The 19,900-nt window shown below is 62.4% G+C and overlaps 1 protein-coding gene across 10 annotated transcripts; it reads left to right on the top strand.

Annotated features, from left to right (window-relative positions):
* Positions 1-477: 477 nt before the first annotated feature.
* CDC42BPG (CDC42 binding protein kinase gamma) lies at positions 478-18,979 on the top strand. Of its 10 annotated transcripts, none has more exons than XM_069565877.1 (37): positions 478-736; positions 3,253-3,344; positions 3,434-3,517; positions 3,856-3,951; positions 4,380-4,528; positions 5,026-5,119; positions 5,345-5,545; positions 5,670-5,915; positions 6,273-6,352; positions 7,173-7,270; positions 7,358-7,438; positions 7,742-7,833; positions 7,934-8,113; positions 8,534-8,626; positions 8,773-8,897; positions 8,976-9,048; positions 9,253-9,359; positions 9,446-9,560; positions 9,772-9,920; positions 10,001-10,089; positions 10,400-10,452; positions 10,540-10,620; positions 10,725-10,784; positions 11,054-11,159; positions 11,414-11,547; positions 11,637-11,776; positions 11,877-11,958; positions 12,547-12,763; positions 13,638-13,700; positions 13,821-14,420; positions 15,452-15,549; positions 15,781-15,865; positions 15,971-16,091; positions 16,215-16,335; positions 16,462-16,585; positions 16,707-16,792; positions 17,737-18,979. In XM_069565877.1, exons 1-37 carry the CDS (start codon positions 577-579, stop codon positions 17,791-17,793), a joined length of 4,632 nt encoding a protein of 1,543 aa, XP_069421978.1. In that variant the 5' UTR covers positions 478-576; the 3' UTR covers positions 17,794-18,979. The 10 variants fall into 10 exon arrangements, 9 of the variants coding, with proteins under 9 accessions (XP_069421978.1, XP_069421976.1, XP_069421975.1 ...); XM_069565875.1 differs by having other exon boundaries at positions 8,534-8,629; XM_069565874.1 differs by having other exon boundaries at positions 8,534-8,620; positions 16,462-16,792.
* Positions 18,980-19,900: the final 921 nt, after the last annotated feature.

Genomic DNA, 19,900 nt, shown 5'->3' with positions numbered 1-19,900 from the left:
TCCGGCTTCGGGGCCGCAGGCGTCCCCAGCCCCTCTCCCCTCGCTGAGAGGGCAGGCTCTCCGGAGAGGCTGCCCCTGCCCCAGGGGGCGAGGGGAGCTGCAGTGCCCTGGGCATCCCCCACCTAGGACAGGCGCCGACCCTCGCCGGCGGGGGCGGGGGCTGGGGCCGCGAGAGGACCAGGTTCCCGTCTGGGATGCGATGGGACGCCCCCCTCCGCCCCTACCCCTCTCCTTGCTCCGCCCCGCCCAGGAGTTACTCTTCGGGGCCCGCCCCCCCACTTCCTGGCCGGGAGCTGGCCCCGCCCCCGCGCGCCTCCGCCCTCCCACCTTCACCTCCAGTCCCGTCTCCCATTGGCCGGGGCACACCTGCCCGTCCGTCGGGGGGCGGGGCGGAGGGTGGGGAGCGGCGTCCAGGTGAGGGCGCGCGGGCGGCAGCGGAGGACGGTGACAGCGGGGAGGGCGGGAGGGTGGGGGGAGGACTCGCGGACCCACCCGCGGACTGATCGACGGACGGACCGACGGGCGGGCATGCGAGCGGCCCGACTCTAGCCCGGGCCCGGGGCTCCGGCCGCAGCCATGGAGCGGCGGCTGCGCGCGCTGGAGCGGCTGGCGCGGGGCGAGGCCGGTGGCGGCCCGGGGCTCGACGGCCTCCTGGATCTGCTGCTGGGGCTGCACCACGAGCTCAGCAGCGCCCCCCTGCGGCGGGAGCGCAATGTGGCGCAGTTCCTGAGCTGGGGTGAGTGGCCCGGGCGGGACCGTGGGGGGCGGGGGTGGGTGGGAGGTAGACAGAGGGACACCCCGCAGGGAGCCTCTGTCTTCGTGCTCCCTGCTCGCAGACCCTCCTGTGAGGAGCCGCACTCCCTCAGGCTCCCCCACCCCATCCCAGATGACCTGCATTGGCCCTGATGCGTGCCGCCGGACCCCCACCCTCGGCCCTCTCCTTCACCTGCCTGTTTCACCGTCATTCAGATTCACCCACAGATTCACTCCCGGAACCTGGCACGTGGGCCCCACACACGTCACACACAGACACACAGAAACTTGGTGCCAGGTAGAGACTCCAGACACATGTACGCAACACACGCTCACACAGTCACCTCAGGACCGGTGAGAACACACTCTCACATGGAGACCCCTGTGCACAGGACTCACTGACACGTACGTTTTCTCTGGCTCCCACCTTCCACGGACGCACTGAGACACACGTTCAGCTCCTGGAGGGACCCAGGGAGCCCTGCTGACCACCCCACCCACGCTGGCTCTGATACACACTTGTCTGTATCCACTCACAGCTCTGTAGCATCCCCCACTCCCACCACACACACACAAACATACACACACTTACACTTACCCACACACAGGACCACCCGAGACTGGGCACAGGCACCCTTTGTGGGCAAGCGGCTGACCAGGCCTCCTGAGGGCTGTGCCCCAGGCTGGGGAAGGGGGCCAGGCTGGAGGTGGGTCTGCACGCTTCCTGGGGTTGACTTACCTGAGTCACCAGGAGTGGCTGGCCCCGGATGACCCTGAAGCCAATGCCAGCCCCCAGGGCTCTCTAGTTACACCTGGTGGGGCCATGGGGGAAGGCCATTGGCTTGGAGGGTGGGGTGAGGTGAGTGTTTGCCCAGTGGGCGACTAGCATTCCTGGTATGCCTGCGCTCTAGGCAGGCGTGAGGCCCAGCCTGGCACGGTTGGGGGCCTGTGAGACCTGCCCCAGGCCATCCTCTAGGCGGAGGGCGGTCAGAGGGCCCTGGGCCCTGCTGCCCTCCTCTCTCCCTGGGACTGTGTGTGTGTGTGTGTGTGTGTGTGTGTGTGTGTGTGTGTGTGTGCCTGTCCGTGTTGTCATCACCCCCGTGATGCCCACGTGCTCCTCCCTGCCTGCCTCTGGCACCTCCGCCGGGACCCCGGTGTGGGGGCCTGTCTGTTGACATCTCCTGAGGTAACGCAGGGCGGTGACTCACTCTGCTCCTGCCTCAACTTGTCCCTGCTCCCTCCCAGAGCCCCCATCCCTGCAGCATGGCGAGGGGACTGGGCAGCCTGGCTTGGGGCCTTGGGTCCTCCTGCCTCTGGGCCCCAGGCTTCAGCTCCCATCTGGTCGATGGGTAGCTGCCCACACCTCGGGTTCCCCCTTGGAGTCCTGCAGCTGCTCCTCCCCAGCTATACACAGACCCAGGAAAAGGACAATTTATTTCTGTAATGAGGTTTCCACACCACCCCTGCTGCGGGGGTTCTGCCTGATAAACCTGTGGAGCAGCTCTCTGTCCCACCCACAGACCTGCCCAGCTGGCAGGGCGTGTACCTGCTGGCAGGGGGAAACTGAGGCAGGGAGCCCAGACTGTAGCGCCCTTGACCCCAGCTGTTCCCCCTCGCCTCCCTAAGTCTCCAGGCCCCAATTTCCCGCCCCCAGGCATGGGGCTCCTCCAGGCCTGCGAAGGGCCAGGGAGTGGCTGGAGATGTCCTTTCTGGGAGTGTCTGGGGCGGTGAGGAGGAGGTGCTTGGCCAGGTACAGGCTGTGTCCAGAGAGGGAGGCAGGGCTCAGAGTCATAGGGCTTCTCAGGCCTGGAGGAGATCCCGAGTGCTCACGCCCTCGGGTGCCAGCATCGGGCACCAGAAAAGGTGTCTTGGCCCTGTAGTTGAGCCTTGTGTGAACCCGGGCAGACCTCTCTGTGCCTCCGGACCAAGGAGGCCCCACTCGGGGAGCACAGAGCCTGCCCTCCCACAGCCCCACAGAACCGTGCCCTACCTGCCCTCCAGGGCAGCCCCAGGCCTCACTCCACCCAGGTACCTCTGTGCCTACGAGGGACCCACAGCTCCTCGGTGGCATAGAAGCCTCTCTGGGGACAAGGAATGTTGCCAGTCCAGTTTCCCAAGACAGGCTCTGGCCTGGTCCTGCTCAGGGGCCAAGGACTGCAGGCTGGGGGTGGGAATGGTATCCCCATCATTCCAGGGTGACCTGGCCGGCCAGGGTCAGCCCCCAGGCAGGGGAGGACTACAAATCCCATCAGCCCCTGGGACAGATGCCACCTGGGAACCATGGATTCAGGGAGATCCAGGGGCCAGGTGGTCAGCAGAGCCAGCACCCCACCTTCCGTGCTTCCTGATCGTGGCTGAATGGGCTGCAGCTCTTGTCAACCCCCTGGCCAGAGGCCATCGCTGGGGAGGTCATCCCTGCCCTGGCCTCATGGGAGGGCAAGTGAGAGGGAGCCGGGGCCCTCCACACAGGCTCTCTGAGCCCCACTCTCTGTCCCTCAGTCAGTCCCTTCGTAGCAAAGGTGAAAGAGCTGCGGCTGCAGAGAGACGACTTTGAGATCTTGAAGGTGATCGGCCGAGGGGCCTTCGGGGAGGTGAGCAGATGGCCCTGGGGTTGGTGGGGGGGAGGAAAAAGGTGTTTGCCCCCAGACCGGCGTGACCCCAGTACTCTCTGTGGCCTCAGGTCGCTGTGGTGAGGCAGAGGGACAGTGGGCAGATTTTTGCCATGAAAATGCTGCACAAGTGGGAGATGCTGAAGAGGGCTGAGGTCAGTGCTGGGTCCGGGGGAACCTGGGGTCCCTGCAGAGGGAAGTCTACAGGCCTCTGAGACCTGCAGGGGAAGTGGCCGGGCATGGCTGCCAAACAGGCAGAGGATCCACCCCCAGCAGCACGGGTTCCTCCCATCCCTTCCACACAAGAAGCCTTTCTTAGTAAAAGGAGGGTTCTTCTATTTTTCTTATGATAACACTGAGGCTCAGGCTAACACAGGTGACCTTGATCCCCGTTCTAGCCTTACTGAGTCTTCCTCCATCCCCTGAACTGGCAAGGTGGGGTTGCTGGGCTCTGATCCCAACCTCCCTACCCCATTTCCCCAAACTGTTACAGACGGCCTGTTTCCGGGAGGAGCGGGATGTTCTGGTGAAGGGGGACAGCCGCTGGGTGACCGCTCTGCATTATGCTTTCCAAGATGAGGAGTATCTGGTGAGGATGCTCAGAAAGCTGCAGGGGCGGGGGGTGGTGGTTCACTCACTCAGTTGTGTTTGACTCTTTGTGACCCCATGGACTGCAGCACGCCAGGCTTCCCTGTCCTTCACTAGCTCCCGGGGTCTGCTCAGACTCATGTCCATTGAGTCAGTGATGCCATCCCTGGGGACAAAGGAGAAGACCTTTGGGGCCCAGAAGCCTTGGTCCAAGGAGAAAGAGACCCCTCCTCCTGGGTCCAAGAAGCTTCCACTCCCCACCAGCTCAGGCCTGGAGCCTCTTGCCTGAGCCTTGGCTGAGAGCTGGCTGCCCCAGAGCTGCTGGGAGACATGGCCCTGCCTTTCCAGAGCCCTGAGGGACCCCTGTGAGGTGTGCGGGAGACAGGTGCCCCCCCATCTGATTCTTGCCCCCCACCCACCACCGTCTAGTACCTGGTGATGGATTACTACGCTGGAGGGGACCTCCTCACTCTGCTGAGCCGCTTTGAAGACCGCCTCCCGCCCGAGCTGGCCCAGTTCTACCTGGCTGAGATGGTGCTGGCCATTCACTCGCTGCATCAGTTGGGCTACGTCCACAGGTGTGGCCCCCAAAGCCCCTGCTGTCTTTGCCAGCCCTTCTTGACAGCTCTGAGGACAGCTGAGCACGTATGTGCCAAATCCTGTGCTGGGTGCTTCGTATGCAGAGAACCTGTGACTCTTCCCACCCCAAACGTTGTGTCATGGGAGCTTCCATCATCCCATTTTATAGATGAGGAAGTCAGGGCTTAGCACGGGTAAGCACCTGGCTCGTGGTGACTCAGCCAGTGGGTGACACTGGGGGAGTCTGGCTCCTGTGTCCACCATGGCACACTCAGCTGCCTCCAAGGGTCTCTCTCCCCAACTTAACCACCTTCTTCCTTCTTGGGAGCCAGGAGGCCCGACCACCATCCTTCCCCTCTTCACATGCTAGCACATGCAGGAACACAAAGTGTGAGCATACACACATTGGTGTGTGCACATGCACGCACTCACACACCCAGGTGTGTGCCTAAATGCATAGCCACACTCACAGATCACTCTCCCTGCCCTCCCCCAGGGATGTCAAGCCAGACAATATCCTGCTGGACATGAACGGGCACATCCGCTTGGCCGACTTTGGCTCCTGCCTACGTCTCAACAACAGTGGCATGGTAAGAACCCCGCCCCATGTGGGACAGAGGACACCTGGCTGGGAGAGCTCCCAGGGGAACAGGAGGCACCAGGCCTGGTGCAAGCGGCCGTAGACTCCCAGGGGAAGGAAGAGCTAAGCCTAGGACCTAGGCGGGGGCGCTGGGCCAGCCCAGCCCTAGGGAGTGGAGGAGCTGGGCCCAGACGCAAGCCCGTCTTTGTGGCGCCATCAATGTCACCTCCCACAGGTGGACTCATCGGTGGCAGTGGGGACACCTGACTACATCTCCCCCGAGATCCTGCAGGCCATGGAGGAGGGCAAGGGCCACTACGGCCCACAGTGCGACTGGTGGTCCCTGGGGGTCTGTGCCTATGAGCTGCTCTTCGGGGAGACGCCCTTCTATGCTGAATCTCTGGTGGAAACCTACGGCAAGATCATGAACCACGAGGTCTGGCCGCCAGGCCCTGGGATTCTGGGAGGGCCGTGGGACTCCTGAGGCTGTGAGGTTGGAGATGCCCTGGGTGGGGGTAGGATTCTGGACATTCACCTGCACCCGTCCTCCGGGACCGCAGGACCACCTGCAGTTCCCCGACGTGCCCGACGTGCCAGCCAGTGCCCAAGACCTGATCCGCCAGCTGCTGTGCCGCCAGGAGGAGCGTCTGGGCCGAAGAGGGCTGGATGACTTCCGGAACCACCCCTTCTTTGAAGGCGTGGACTGGGAGAGGCTGGCGACCAGCACTGCCCCCTACATCCCCGAGTTGCGTGGGCCCATGGACACCTCCAACTTCGATGTGGACGACGACACCCTCAACCATCCAGTGAGTGGAGGGACCGACAGCAGCAGGACAGCTGCCTGGAGTCTCAGTGGCTGCGGGACCCTCCCCTGCCCCACAAAGTTCCCCAAAGCATTTGCTGGGCTGGGGATGGGAGGCCCATGGGAGTTACGGCTCACCTGGGCTGGTTCACGTGCACTGAAGTGGGTTGTGCCAAGTGAAGGATCTTTGACCACAAGTGTCATCCTGTCATCCAGACATCCTATAAGACTCCCAGCAGCACCTGTGGGGCCAGAACCTCAAAGACTTGTGGGGGTTGTAGTCTTTTGAGGGCTCCTGGGTCTCGCGCCTCCACCTGGAGCTGTACTTCTTACTCTGACTCCCCTTCCCCACTTTCTGCAGGGAACCCTGCCGCCGCCCTCCCACGGGACCTTCTTAGGCCACCACCTGCCATTCGTGGGCTTCACCTACACCTCAGGCAGGTGAGTAGTCCTCACGCACCTGGAGGGCTGCCTGGCCTGGAGAACACTGGGAGTGCAGCCCATCAGGACCCCAGGAAAGGGACTGAATGGCCCACCTGTATCCACATGGGACAGATGCTCGGGAAGTGTGCTCTGAGCCCCCAGTAGGACAACCTTTCATGTCCTCAAGGTCCTGGTGAGGCCATGACCCCTATGGGTTCTGCCCCAGTATTTGTTCCTCATGGGACCCTCCATGGCAGGCTGGGTGTGTAGTGGACTCAGAGCCAGAGATCTAGTGCTGCTCCCTGAGCCTCACTTTGTACCTCTGTAAAATGGGTAGATGCTCTCAGCCCAGTTCCACTTGTAAGTCTGGCCTGAGACTGCAGCGAGGCCCTGGGGCGGTGGGAACTGTCAAGTATCAACAGATGCCTCTGACCTTTATTCATGAAGTACTCCCTATGTCCTGGGCCCATACCGCTGAGTTCTCTTGACAGCCCTTGCAAGAGCCCCTAGCGTCACCTCCCTTTTCCTGTGGGGAAACTGAGACCTTGATACGTTAGGTTATTGTTCAAGGTCACACAAACAATAAGGGCCAGGGCTGTGGAACCAGCGCCCAGGGGACTCTGGAACCATTGTCCTGGCCGCCACCCATGGTATCTGCCTGGGGCCTCCTAAGGGCAAGGTGTGGTCTCATCTGTCTCTCTTCCCAGCCCAGAGCCCAGACTTGGGTACAGAGCTGGTGCGCAGTGGGCGTTTCTTAGATGAATGAATGTTGGATGCAGAAAGATGGAGGAGGCTGGGGTATGGTTCTCTGCCAACTTGTGTGCTGTGCTCTCCCCAGTCCCAGCCCTGAGAGCAGCTCTGAGCAGTTGGCGCCGCTGGAGCGGAAGCTCCGCTGTCTGGAGCAGGAGAAGCTGGAGCTGAGCCGGAAGCTCCAAGGTATGGGTGCCATCAGGGCCAGGGCAGGGTGGGTTTGCCCTGCTGCAGGACAAGCTCCTAAGCATTATGGGTGTCCCCACACTGCAGAGGCTCTGCAGACCCCCTCGGACCATCGGGAGCTAGAGCAGCTGCGGAAGGAAGTGCAGACTCTACAGGACAGGCTGTCAGGTACCCTGCCCCCAGCACCTCGTCTCTTCCCCTCTCCCCTCACCTTGGGGGCTGAGCTGGTTTCCCAGCACACCTGAGTCCAACCTGGGTTCCAGTCTTGTCCCTGGGTCTGTACGTGCTGTGTGATCTTAAGGAAATATCTTAAATTCTCTGAGTCTGCGTGTAGAAAATGGGCTGAGGAGATTCACCCCCTGCCCCCACCCCCCGCCCCGAACCAAGCTGGGGTGAGGGTTCCCTGAGACACTGCAGGTAGAGCTCCTGGCTGAGGCTGTACATGCAGGTCTCAGTGACAATTCCTGGCAGAGACGCTGGGGGACAGCAAGGCAGACGGGTGTCCGGCTGGCAGCCCAGGCCAGGACAGTGACCTGCGGCAGGAGAGAGACCAGCTCCTCCAGGTGGGGTGTGGTGAGATGGGTGAGTGGCCCAGGGCTGGGTGCTAAGGAGGACCACGCCCTAACTTTTGGCTGGCCTTCCCCTCGCCCACCCGGACCCCAGGAGCTGGCTGAGGCTCGGGTGGGGCAGCAGGCACAGGCGCGGGAGCTTCGCGAGGCCAAAGGGCGGCAGGAGGAGCTGCTCCGGAAGCTGCAAGAGGCCCAGGAGAGAGAGGCAGTCATGGCCAACCAGACCCAAGCCCTGAACTCCCAGCTGGAGGAATCCTACGATGCCCAGAGCAGGGTGAGTGATGGGGTGGGTGGGGACAGCAGCAGCGCCCTGCCCTCATGACGCCTGATGTGGCAGGAGGAAGCCTGGGGAGCTTGGTTTGAGGTGCTGGGAATATCAAATGCCTCGCATGCCCACTTTGGCTGGCCAAGGCCTGAGCAAGGGAGCAGGTGGGGTGGGCAGGGGTCCGGCACTTCCACTTCTGCTGTGGCCAGCAAAGCCCGAGAATCTGGAGCAAGGTCAAGAGTTAGGGTGGACAAGGGCTCCCCTGGTAGTCCAGTGCCTATGACCACGCTTCCATTGCAGAGGGCACAGGTTCAATCCCTGGTCAGGGAACTAAGATCCCACATGCAGTGGGGAGCGGCCACACACACACACAAAAAAAGAGCTGGGGTGGACAGGGTCAGCATTGGCTGACTCTGCACCCCATCCCAGCTGCAAGCTCAGGTGGCCGCCCTGAAGCGAGAGGTGACTCAGCTCCAGAGACAGCGGGAACGAAGCCCGGAGAAGGCGTCTCCCCAGGTCAAGGTGGTGAGGCCTTACCCTCTGCCCAGTGGCATTTCTCTTAGCCTGACCCCATTCAGGGTCTATCAGGGCCAGGCCCCAGGGGTAGAATAGGTCATGGTGTCTTGAACCCCTGCCCTGACCCCTCTCCACACCCTCTATATCTCTAGACCTTCCACACCGCCTCTGAGACCAACGGCACAGGGTCACCTGAGGGTGGCGGGCCCCAGGAGACACAGCTGAAGCAGGAGGTGGCTGCGCTGCGTGCACAGCTGGAGCAGGCCCGCGGCCAGGGGTGAGCTGGGCAGCTGGGGCAGGGGACAGGGCGGGGACCCAAGCTGGGGGCTCACCGAGTCCTCCTTCTCCCCGGCAGGCCAAGCGGCAAGGAGGAGGTGCTGTGCCAGCTGCAGGAGGAGAACCGGCGGCTGAGCCAGGAGCAGGAGCGGGTGAGCGGTGCAGATGGAGGGTCAGAGAGACCCGCAGGCAGCGGGACAGGCGGGGAGCCGGCTGGGCGGGTGGGCACAGCTGCCAGGGATGTGGGCCAGATGGGGTGGGTGAGCCAGGCTGGACATGGGCAGGCTCAGGAGTGGGGGCTGATCCCTGTTTCCCACATGGCTCATCTGTGTCTCTTGAATCTCCTTCCCTCCCAGCTCATAGAAGAGCTGGAGCGGGAACAGCAGAGCAAGCAAAGGCTGGAAGGTGAGCGGCGGGAGACGGAAAGCAACTGGGAGGCCCAGATCGCCGACATCCTCAGCTGGTGGGTGCCCAGGGCCTGGGGGCAGGGGCTGGGCCCGGGCAGCACTGAGGGCGTAGCCTCTGACCCTGAGCTCCCTTCCCGATCAGGGTGAATGATGAGAAGGTGTCAAGAGGCTACCTGCAGGCCCTGGCCACCAAGATGGCCGAGGAGCTGGAGTCCTTGCGGAACGTGGGCACCCAGACTCTCCCTTCCCGGCCGCTGGTGAGCCCTGGGGACACCTGGAGGGAGGGGTGCCGGGAGCCACGCTCCACAGGTAGGGACACTGAGCTCACGGAAGATCAGGGACTTGTCTAAGCTCCCGCCAGGGCCCGCAGCAGAGGCAGGGCTTTGAGCCTGGCCAGGTGGCGTGGTGGGAGGCGGGTAGCCTCGGCGGAAACCCGGCCCTGGGGGCATTGCACATTGATGCCACCAGGACCACCAGTGGAAGGCACGGAGGCTGCAGAAGATGGAGGCTTCAGCCAGGCTGGAGCTGCAGTCAGCGCTGGAGGCCGAGATCCGGGCCAAGCAGGGCCTGCAGGAGCAGCTGACTCAGGCACAGGAGGCCCAGCTGCGGGCTGAGAGGTGAGGGCAGGGGCCAGCGCGGCGAGGGGCCCAAAATGCGGGCAGAGGCCTGTGGCGAGCACCCACGCGGTTCTCCCCAGCCGTCTGCAGGAGGCCGAGAAGCGGCACCAGGCCTTGCAGCAGGAGGTGGCGTTGCTGCGGGAGGAGCTGCGGGTGCGTGGGCCGCTGGGTGAGTAGCCGTGCGCACCCCTGTCTGTCTCGGAGCAAGACCTCCTCTCTCAGTCACCAGGGGGTCAGCCCGGCCGGGCTGTGGAGACAAGACTCTTTTGCAGACTCTGCTGTCTAACCCACTATCTGTTAGCTAGTGCTTACTGAGCCCCTGCTGTATGCCATCACCTGCTCCTTCCCCGCCTGCAGTCTCTCCCTCATTGACTGGGGTGGAAACTGAGGCCCCCCGCCCTGGCCTCCGGTTTCTAAGGAACAAGTGTTAACGGCACAGGGGCCCCATGGCCCCCATGACACATGCCCTCTGTTTGCAGACACCAAGCCTTCAAACTCCCTGATTCCCTTCCTGTCCTTCCGGAGCTCAGAGGTAAGAACGGGTGTGGGGCTGCCAAGGGAGGCCCCCCAGGAAGGACACAGGCAGTGGCCTTGATTCTGCCCCTGTGCCGTTCCCCAGAAGGATTCCGCCAAAGATGCGGGCACCTCTGGAGAGGCGCCGGAGCTGAGGCCGGAGGGCCGCCGCAGCCTGCGGCTGGGGGTGAGCACAGGCAGGAGACCCACGGCGGGGGGGGGGGGGGGGGGGCTGGGCCGGGGTGGGGGGCGCTGGACCCCACCCTCTCCCTGTGCTCGGCTCCCCTGCAGGCTGTGTTCCCCAGGATGCCTGCTGCCTCCACACCCCCTACAGAAAGTCCCCCTGCAAAGGTCAGTGCCCAGCGGGGCGGGGCAGGGGCACCAAGCCGTTTTGCCGGGTTTTTGAGGTCCTGCTTGGGGATCCCCCCACCCCCCACCCCGTGCCGGCAGACCGCAATGGGAATGATGACGGTGGCACTGAGCTTTGAGTATGGCCAGATCCCCTCGGAGCGCTGAGTTCACACTGCCACCTGGCTCATTTGGTGGCCTGGGGGAGGTGGGGGGCTCGGGGGCCTTGGGTGAGGGTCAGGCATGGGTAATGGGCCTGTCCCCCTTGCCAGCCTGGCTCACACACGCTGCGTCCCCGGAGCTTCCCATCCCCCACTAAGTGTCTCCGCTGCACCTCGCTGATGCTGGGCCTGGGCCGCCAGGGCCTGGGCTGTGACGGTGAGACCCTCGGCACCCTCTGCGCCAGCCTCAGCCCCCAGGTGGGGGGAGGGAAGCGGCCCCCGTCCTGCCGCATCAGGCGCCCCCCACCCCTGTCGACATTTCCCACTGCTCAGTTTTCTTTATCTTTTCTCCCTTCATGGGGAGCTGGCGATGGTTCCGGGCCGTGACAGCCTGCAGGGCGCTGGGCTGGGGCTGCCCGGAGTCCCCGGTCCCCAGCGTGCCCCCCCTCACGGCTCCTGCTTTCCCCACAGTTTGCGGCTACTTCTGTCACCCGACTTGTGCCCCACAGGCCCCCCCCTGCCCTGTGCCCCCTGCCCTCCTCCACACGGCCCTGGGAGTGCACCCCGAAACGGGCACGGGCACCGCCTACGAGGGCTTCCTGTCGGTGAGCCGGCGCTGGGGGAGGGGAGAGCGGGCGGGCGGGCAGGCGGCCGGGGCCCGGTGGGACCTCTGTGCCTGCCTGCCTTCCCCCAGGTGCCACGGCCCTCGGGTGTCCGGCGGGGCTGGCAGCGAGTGTTCGCCGCCCTCAGCGACTCACGCCTGCTGCTCTTTGATGCCCCAGACCCGAAGCTCAGCCCGGCCAGCGGGGCCCTCCTGCAGGCTCTGGATCTGAGGTGGGTGCCAGGCCATGGTTTGGAGCAGGGGTGGGGGGCGAGTGGGTCGAGGGGGCGGCTGGGGCCGGCAGACCTCTGACCTGCTCCGTGAACCTCCCAGGGACCCCCAGTTCTCAGCCACCCCTGTCCTGGCCCCTGATGTTATCCACGCCCAATCCAAGGACCTGCCTCGCATCTTTAGGGTAAGTTCAGGGATGGGATGGGCCAGACCTCTGTCTGCCTCTGTGCTGGACCCACTCCAGCTGCTCTTCTCCATCACCGTGGCTGCCCCCTTCATCCTGCGCCCCCTGCCTCCACGTGGATGGCTACAGTAGCCTCCATTCCTGTCTGTGTGGCTACACTTCACCCGGCACTGCAGTTTTCCATACATGAAGCTGGCTGCGCCCGGCCTTGTTTAGGGCCCTGCCGGCTCCCTGCCCCTCCTTGACCTTGAACACTCCTGGTTACTCCACTCATCCCCCAGGCTCCAGCAGAAACGTCTCTTCCGCTGGGAGTTCGTCTCTCACGCTCAGCCTGGGTGAGCGGGCCCCACCCTGTGTTCCCGCGAGGCCCTGTCCTGCCCTCTCGGTGGCACTGATCCCAGGGCTCTGGAGTTGTCCTCGTGCTTGTCTGACCCTTGGCTTATCACCTGCTGCCAGACAGCGCCTGATACTGCACTGGGCAGGCCCACCTGGTGCTCCAGGGCCTCAGCGATGGACAGAGGGACGGGAGGAAGGAGAGCTGGCTGCCGGCGCTCTGCCCTCCAGCCTGGGTCCACCCTCCCCCTGCAGGTGACGGCCTCCCAGCTGACCGTGCCGCCTGCCACATGCACCGTGCTGCTGCTGGCGGAGAGCGAGGGTGAGCGGGAGCGCTGGCTGCAGGTGCTGGGCGAGCTGCAGCGGCTGCTGCTGGACGCGCAGCCCCGGCCCCGGCCTGTGTACACCCTCAAGGAGGCCTACGACAACGGGCTGCCGCTGCTGTCCCACGCGCTCTGCGCCGCCATCGTTGGTGAGCCTCACGCGGAGGGGGTGCCGGCCTGCCGCGGTCACTCGGGCTGCTGTCACTGCCGGGTCCCTGCAGCCCAGGGCTGTGGACCCTCTTGCACACGTGTCCTCCTCGCCACTCCTCTGGGCATGGCTGTGAGGGACCTGGGCTGGGGTGGGGTGCCTAGCTTCTGCCACTCCATTTCTCTGCACCTTCTTTTCTGCTTAAGAATTGCGAGTGAGCGTAAAGAGCCAAGGCTCTTGCAATAAAGGAGGTTCCCCTCCAGGCTGTTAGCAGCCGCCTGGTGACGGGGGAGCCTCACACTGTCCACTGTGGGGCTGCTGCGCTCACCCAGGAGCCTGGTGCACAGCAGGGCCTTTGCACCGGACTGCTGGGGAACAGGAGAGGAGGCTCCCTGACCTCCCCCAGCAGCTGGGCTGGGGCTTCTCCCTGCCATCACTCAGGACAGAGCCACGGGAGACAGGGCTTGCGTCCTCCAAGTCCCCTGTGTCAGCTTGGAGCCAGGGGACAAGGGCATTTATTGAGGAGAGGTGGCTGTGAGCTTAACGCTCACCTTCTGATGCTTCATCTCTTTGCAGCCTCACAGCAGCTCTGTGAGAAAGGTACCATTATCAGCCCCATTTTACCAAGGCTGCGAGAGATGACGTGACTTAGCCCCAGATCCCACAGCTCAGGGTGGGAGAGGCCTCTCATCCTGACTCCTGGCCCCCATGGCCCTTCCCCAGTAGAGCCAGTCTGGACTCAGGGACAGAAGGGTCCAGGGATGGTGGGATTGTCCTCTCTGAGTCCTTGGCAGGGGCAGGCAGACTGCCCAATCTCCCGCCTCTGGATGGGCCTTCTGACCCCTGACCCCTGATCCCCTCCCTGCCTCCACCAGACCAGGAACGCCTTGCTCTGGGCACCGAGGAAGGGCTGTTTGTGATCCACCTGCACAGTAACGGTACCCGCCGGCCGGGCCAGGGTGGGCATGGGTGGGGTCAACCCCCAGGGACAGAGGAGGCTGGGCCCCGGGCACCCCTCACCCACCTGCTGGTGACACCCTCCCTCGCCAACCCCGCAGACATCTTCCAGGTGGGCGAGTGCCGGCGGGTGCAGCGGCTGGCCGTGAGCCCCGCTGCGGGCCTTCTGGTCGCGCTGTGTGGCCGAGGCCCCAGCGTGCGCCTCTTTGCCCTGGCAGAGCTGGAGAACGTGGAGGCAACCAGCGCCAAGATCCCCGAGTCTCGAGGCTGCCAGGCCCTGGCGGCCGGGCGCATCCTGCAGGCCCGCACCCCCGTGCTCTGTGTTGCGGTCAAGCGCCAGGTGCTCTGCTACCAGCTGGGCCCAGGCCCGGGGCCCTGGCAGCGCCGCATCCGTGAGCTTCAGGCACCAGCACCCGTGCAGAGCCTGGGGCTGCTGGGCGATCGGCTGTGCGTGGGCGCGGCTGGCACCTTCACCCTCTACCCGCTGCTTAACGAGGCAGCGCCTTTAGTGCTGGGGGCCGGTCTTGTGCCTGAGGAGCTCCCCCCATCCCGCGGGGGCCTGGGCGAGGCCCTGGGCGCTGTGGAGCTCAGCCTCAGTGAGTTCCTGCTGCTCTTCACTACTGCTGGGGTCTACGTGGACAGCGGCGGCCGCAAGTCTCGCATGCAAGAGCTGCTGTGGCCAGCAGCACCCACGGGCTGGGGTGAGGCCTGTGGAGGGCCAGGCTGGGTAGGGCCTGGTATCAGAGGAAGACAGGGTCCTGCCCAAATCCCTGAGGTTGGATTTGGAGGCCAGTATGTGCCCTCCTGCCTGACACACCCTTGGTGGCTTGTATGGGATCTTCCTTCATTTTCCTCTTGCACAGGACCTTGCTTTCATTCAAGCTCTTCCCCTGCCTGAACTACTGTCCTTTTTATAACTGGCTGCCTCTTCAGTTTGCAAGTCCAGCCCCAGGGTCTACATCTAGTGGGCCCTCCATAAATGACCCCCATGATTGTTGTCAATATCGTTATTGCTTTTACACTCCTCCCCCGCCACCGTTGGTCCTTTGCTCCTTTTTGCTCCCCCACCTTCATTCAGATCTCTGCCCTGACTCTCAGCACCTTATTACAATGACTGGTTTGGTACATAGGGGGTCTGCAGTGCTTCATCGCATCCAGCACATAGCCCAGGCAAGCACCCCCTAGGGGCTATAATGTTTGGAGGAATGAATGAGTGAACAGGGCATCAGGGGAGCCTCAAACGTCCACAGGTAGCTGATGTGTTGGGCTACAGGCTGGAAGAGAGGGACAATGCTCCTTTCACAGTCGCCCTTCTGGGGTGGGGCCTGTGGGTTGGGTGTAGCACAGACACTCGGTGTGTAGGCGTTGGATCCAGACTGCCTGGGGCCAGTTCCCAGCTCTCACTCACCACAAAGTGAGACTTAGCTCTGGGGTTTCGTTAGGGACGATAACATTACCTGCCTAGAGTTGTTTGAGAATTAAAGGAGGAAAAATACGCAACATGGTTACAAGCAGGCCTGACATGGCTTAGAGTGAGAGCTCCCTGTTCGTTATCTCTGACTTGCTGTGGAGCTTGGGTGGGGCAACCCAGAGAGTCTCCAGGAGGGCCTTTGGTGGGGTGTGGAAGTGACAGTGCTGGGACGGTGTACAGGGTGTGCCCTAGGATACAGCCCATCGAGGTGCCTGACTTGCCTGGGGCTGCACAGCACAGAGTCCCACCCTGGTTATACAGGTTATGCAGCCCCCTACCTGACAGTGTTCAGCGAGAATGCCATCGATGTGTTTGATGTGAGGAGGGCAGAATGGGTCCAGACCGTGCCACTCAAGAAGGTGAGTGTGGGGACTTCCCTGATCGTCCAGTAGCTAAGACTCTGCGCTCCCAATGCAAGAGGCCTGGGTTCAGTCCCTAGTCAGGGAATTAGATTCCACATATTGCAACTAAGATCCAATGCAGTGGAATAAATTAATTAAAATTTAAACCGTGAGGCCTGCCCAGGCCCCTGGGGCTGGACTGGGGTGCGGTTGGACAACATGGTGTGACCCCTGTGCCTGCTGCCTCAGGTGCGACCCCTGAACCCAGAGGGCTCCCTGTTCCTCTTCGGTACCGAGAAGGTCCGGCTGACCTACCTCAGGAACCCGCGGGCAGGTGAGGGAGTGTGGGGGTGGGAGGAAGGGGTTGTGACCCTGAGCACCAGCTGACTGGGGCCAAGAGGCCTTGGGAGCACCGCCCAGCTCTCTGCTTCTCTGGCAGAGAAGGACGAGTTCGACATCCCCAACCTCACGGACAACAGCCGGCGCCAGCTCTTCCGCACCAAGAGCAAGCGCCGCTTCTTCTTCCGCGTGTCAGAGGAGCAGCTGCAGCAGCAGCGCAGGTGCGCGTGCGCCCTGCGGTGGGTGGGCGGGGCCTCCCGCTTTGGGGGCGGGGTGAACCCAAGCCTCGCCTTCCTGGAGAGGCGTTACCTTTGCCACCCACCTCCCTTCCCCTGCCCGCGTAGGGAGATGCTGAAGGACCCTTTCGTGCGCTCCAAGCTCATCTCAACGCCCACCAACTTCAACCACCTGGTGCACGTGGGCCCTACAGACGGGAGACCTGGCGCCAGGGACCTGCCCCCTCTGGTGAGTTATGAGTCCTCTGGAGCCGATCACCAGCCTCTCCTGACCTGGGTCCCCAGACCTACGCACGTCCAGGCCACGTGCAGTTCGTGTGACCTGGTCCCAGCCCTTCGCGCTGTCCCCTAACAGGCTGTGGAAGAGAAGGGACGAGGTGCCCGTGGCTCTGGCCCGCAGCGGCCCCACAGCTTCTCCGAGGCCTCGCGGCGCCCAGCCTCCATGGGCAGTGACGGCCTCGCTAAAGACGCAGACCCCAGTAAGGACAGCCTCACCGCCTCCACTGCCTCTGCGTCCCTCCCCCATGTTTCCACCCCATTTGGACGCTTCAAATCTGACCCTGGATTTTCGTCCCCTCGCTCATTCTGCTCCTGGAGCAGTGAAGAGGAAGCCTTGGACATCTCTGTCCAGCGAGTCTGTGTCCTGCCCCCAGGGATCTCTGAGCCCTGCCGTCTCCCTGATACAGGTGAGCCTCCCCCCGCTCAGAGTCAGGCCCTTCTGTCTCTTGCTGGGACCTGAGGCCAGAGAACGATCTGAGCCTACACCTGCCTTGGATGCTAAGAGATGGTGACTCCCTCTGTCTAACCCCTTAGTGGGTCTCACCTGCCTGGAAGCAGGTCAGCCGAGGCCTGACTGTCTCGGCTCTGACTGTCTCAGCAGTGTGGCCCCAGGTGACATGCCCAGCCTCCCCGAGCTTGTCTCACCTGTAAAATGAGGTTATCGTTGTGAGACCTGTGTGAGGTGAAGATACCTGAGCATGGTGCCTGGCACAAAGGGAGAGGGCCACAGAAGGGGAGTTCTTGGAATTCTGAGCACAGGCCCAGCCTGTGGGCAAGAGGTCAGAGGAGGGAGCAGTCCGCGCTGGCTGGGGACCCAGAAGATCTAAGGATTTGGGAAACATCCCCTCACCCTCCAGCCCCGTCTCCATCTGCCACCCCCACTGCAGCCACAGCAGGCCACTCAAAGCCCTGGGACCCGCTGTGTTCTCGCACACCTCCACGCCCTTGCCCCTGCCATGGCCCTGCTCCTCTTGGGATGCCCTTTCCCATCCTCCACCTGATTAAGACCCAGGCCATGCTCAAGTCTCTGCACCAACATCACCTTCTCCAAAGACCACCTGGCTGCCTGGTCAGGTGGCCACTGCCTCCCTGGGGCTGGCACCACCTCTGGCACCCTCCTCCCTCCACCCTGTCCTTGTCGACCCTGCTGTGTTCTAGTTTTCCTCTGAGGTCCTTGAGCGCGAGGGTCAAGTTTATCTTCTGCCTGGAATAAAGCCTATTTGTTGATTGAATGTAGAATGAGCAAATGAATGGATGGGTCCTGAGAAAGCCTCTGAGAGGTGCTGACGTGGTGAGAGAGGAGTCCTGCCTTCCTCTGTCAATCCTGACCTCCGTTTCTTTCCCCCTCCAGGTCTCAGAACGACCCCGGAGCCTCCCCCCAGCCCCTGAATCTGAGAGCTCCCCTTGATGTCCTCTGGCAGGGCCCAACTCCCAATCCCAGGACCCAGAGAGACATGAGGGAGCAAAGAGCTTGAGGAATGCCAAACTCCGGCTGGTCCGGGACATGTGGAAATTGGACTCAGGGAGGGTCTGGGCTGGGCAGCCATGGCCTGGGTTTCCAGGCCCCTGCAGGCAGGATAGGGGTGGGGGTCTGACTCCTAGCCCTCATCCTGCCCTTCCCTCTGCTCACAACCCCAACCTGTGCTAGCCACGAGGAATAGGATGGCCCCCTCCTGTTCTGGGGGCCCCACTGCCCCATCGTCCAGGGGTGATTGTGCCAAAGCTCTCATCTCCAGGGCCAAGCCCCAGGAGGCCTATGAGAGTCCGGATGCAGGACAGAGAAAAGCTGGACGCCTGGGAGCAAGCTGGGGTCTTGGCAGTGGACTAAAGCCCAGCAAGGCCAAGTAGGGGCATATCCCAGTCTCTACTCAGGGGCAAGATAGGAAAGACAGTCTCTAATCGAGAGGCCGAGGTAGAGAAGGAGAGAGGATGTCGGTGAAGGTGGTGAGAGAGGATGTTGGTGAAGGTGGTGAGAGAGGCACAGAGGAGGAAAGGAAGTGCAGGAGGAGAGGATAGTGATCAGAAGGAGGTGAGAGCCAGCCAGAGGAGAAGGTGAAGGAGAGAAGGATAAAGGAGGAGCAATGGAGAAGAGAGAGGCCAGAGGAGAGGGCTGGAGGGAGTGGGAGCTGGGAGAGCACAGGCCCAGGCCCCTTCTCTCTGCAGGGAGCCGGTGGGGCCCAGAAGAGGGAGGGGCCCCAAGAGCCAGCCAGCATCCGTCAGTCATCTAATCCGTCCAGGAAGAAGCAAACTCCCAGCCAGGGATGGGATGGGGGTTATTTATAAGGGCTACTTGGTGAGAGGTGGGCACCCTATGGGTCTCCAGGCACACTCTGGCCCTTCCCAGAAAGGGGACGGGTCCTTTTTCTCAAAGCTTCAACCACCTGTGTATTAGGGGATCATAGGAGCATTTTATTATTGATCACAGTCATTATTATTTTATTATATTACTATTTTTATTAAACTTCCCCCTACGGTTGAGAAGGGGGCAAAATAAGTATTTATCTTTTCAAATGCCATATGCCCGGGAGGGATCAACCCTGACGCTCTGTGAGGCAGTAAGAAACCAATAAAAACAGCTTTGTAAGCTGCTGGCCTCCCCGCCTGGATCTGTCTTCCTGGGGTTCAGACAACAGAGGGATCAGGGAGGAGGGAGGGGATCAGGGACAGTTAAAGACCAGGTTGTCCTTCTGTGTCTTCACAAATCAGATGCTGTTCACACGGCAGGGAAATGAGAGTTTGCCCTGTCCCTTCCCTGGCCTTGTCGCTAAGACTGTGAACTTCCAATGCAGGGGGCCTGGGTTCGATCCCTGGTCAGGGAACTAGATCCCACATGCTGTAGTTAAAGATCCTGCATCCCTTAACTAAAACCCAGAGCAGCCAAATAGATAATTTTTTTTTTTAAGTCATAAATGAAGGGGCAGTTTACAAAAGTGTGGGCGGCATCAGGGGAACCGACCAAGAAGCAGTGGTGCCCTGAGCCCTGGCAACAGTGAGGAGCTGTTATCACCCCCAGGTCAGCTGGGCAGGGAAAGGCAGGTGTTACCAGCGGGAGTTACGGCTCTCAGTGGATGCGCTCGGCCGTGGCCAAGCAGGAAGGCAGTCCAGGAAATTAATTCCCATACCTCACTCTACTCCCTCCCTCCCTTCCATCTCCTGCTTCCTCTTGTCCAAACCCAAGCAGCAACCAGAGGCTCCTAGACCTCAGTTTCTGCAGATCTAGAGGGCAGCCTTTAGGGTACAGCACCGGGAGATGGGGGGCAAGGGATAGAAAGTGGATCTGGAGGGCATAGCCTGCTGTTCCACCCAGGTGAGGCTGCTGGGGAGGGGTCTCCTTGTTCTGAGCTGGGGTGTCCATGACTGGGCAGGACCCTGGCCTGGAGGCGGGGCTGGGTGAGGCAGGAGGGTAAGGCCTGTGCGCCAGGATCAGGGCAGGTCTGCAGCTGATGGCTGTGCCCTAAGGCTTGTAGATGGCCCTAAAGCTAGGAAAAGTAACCAAAAAAGGGCCTAGGTCTTGC

This window comes from Ovis canadensis, chromosome 21 (assembly GCF_042477335.2).
Source record: "Ovis canadensis isolate MfBH-ARS-UI-01 breed Bighorn chromosome 21, ARS-UI_OviCan_v2, whole genome shotgun sequence".
Classification (NCBI taxonomy): Eukaryota; Metazoa; Chordata; class Mammalia; order Artiodactyla; family Bovidae; genus Ovis; species Ovis canadensis.
Note: the sequence above shows the minus strand (reverse complement) of the source record. Positions and strands in the feature narration are given on the sequence as shown.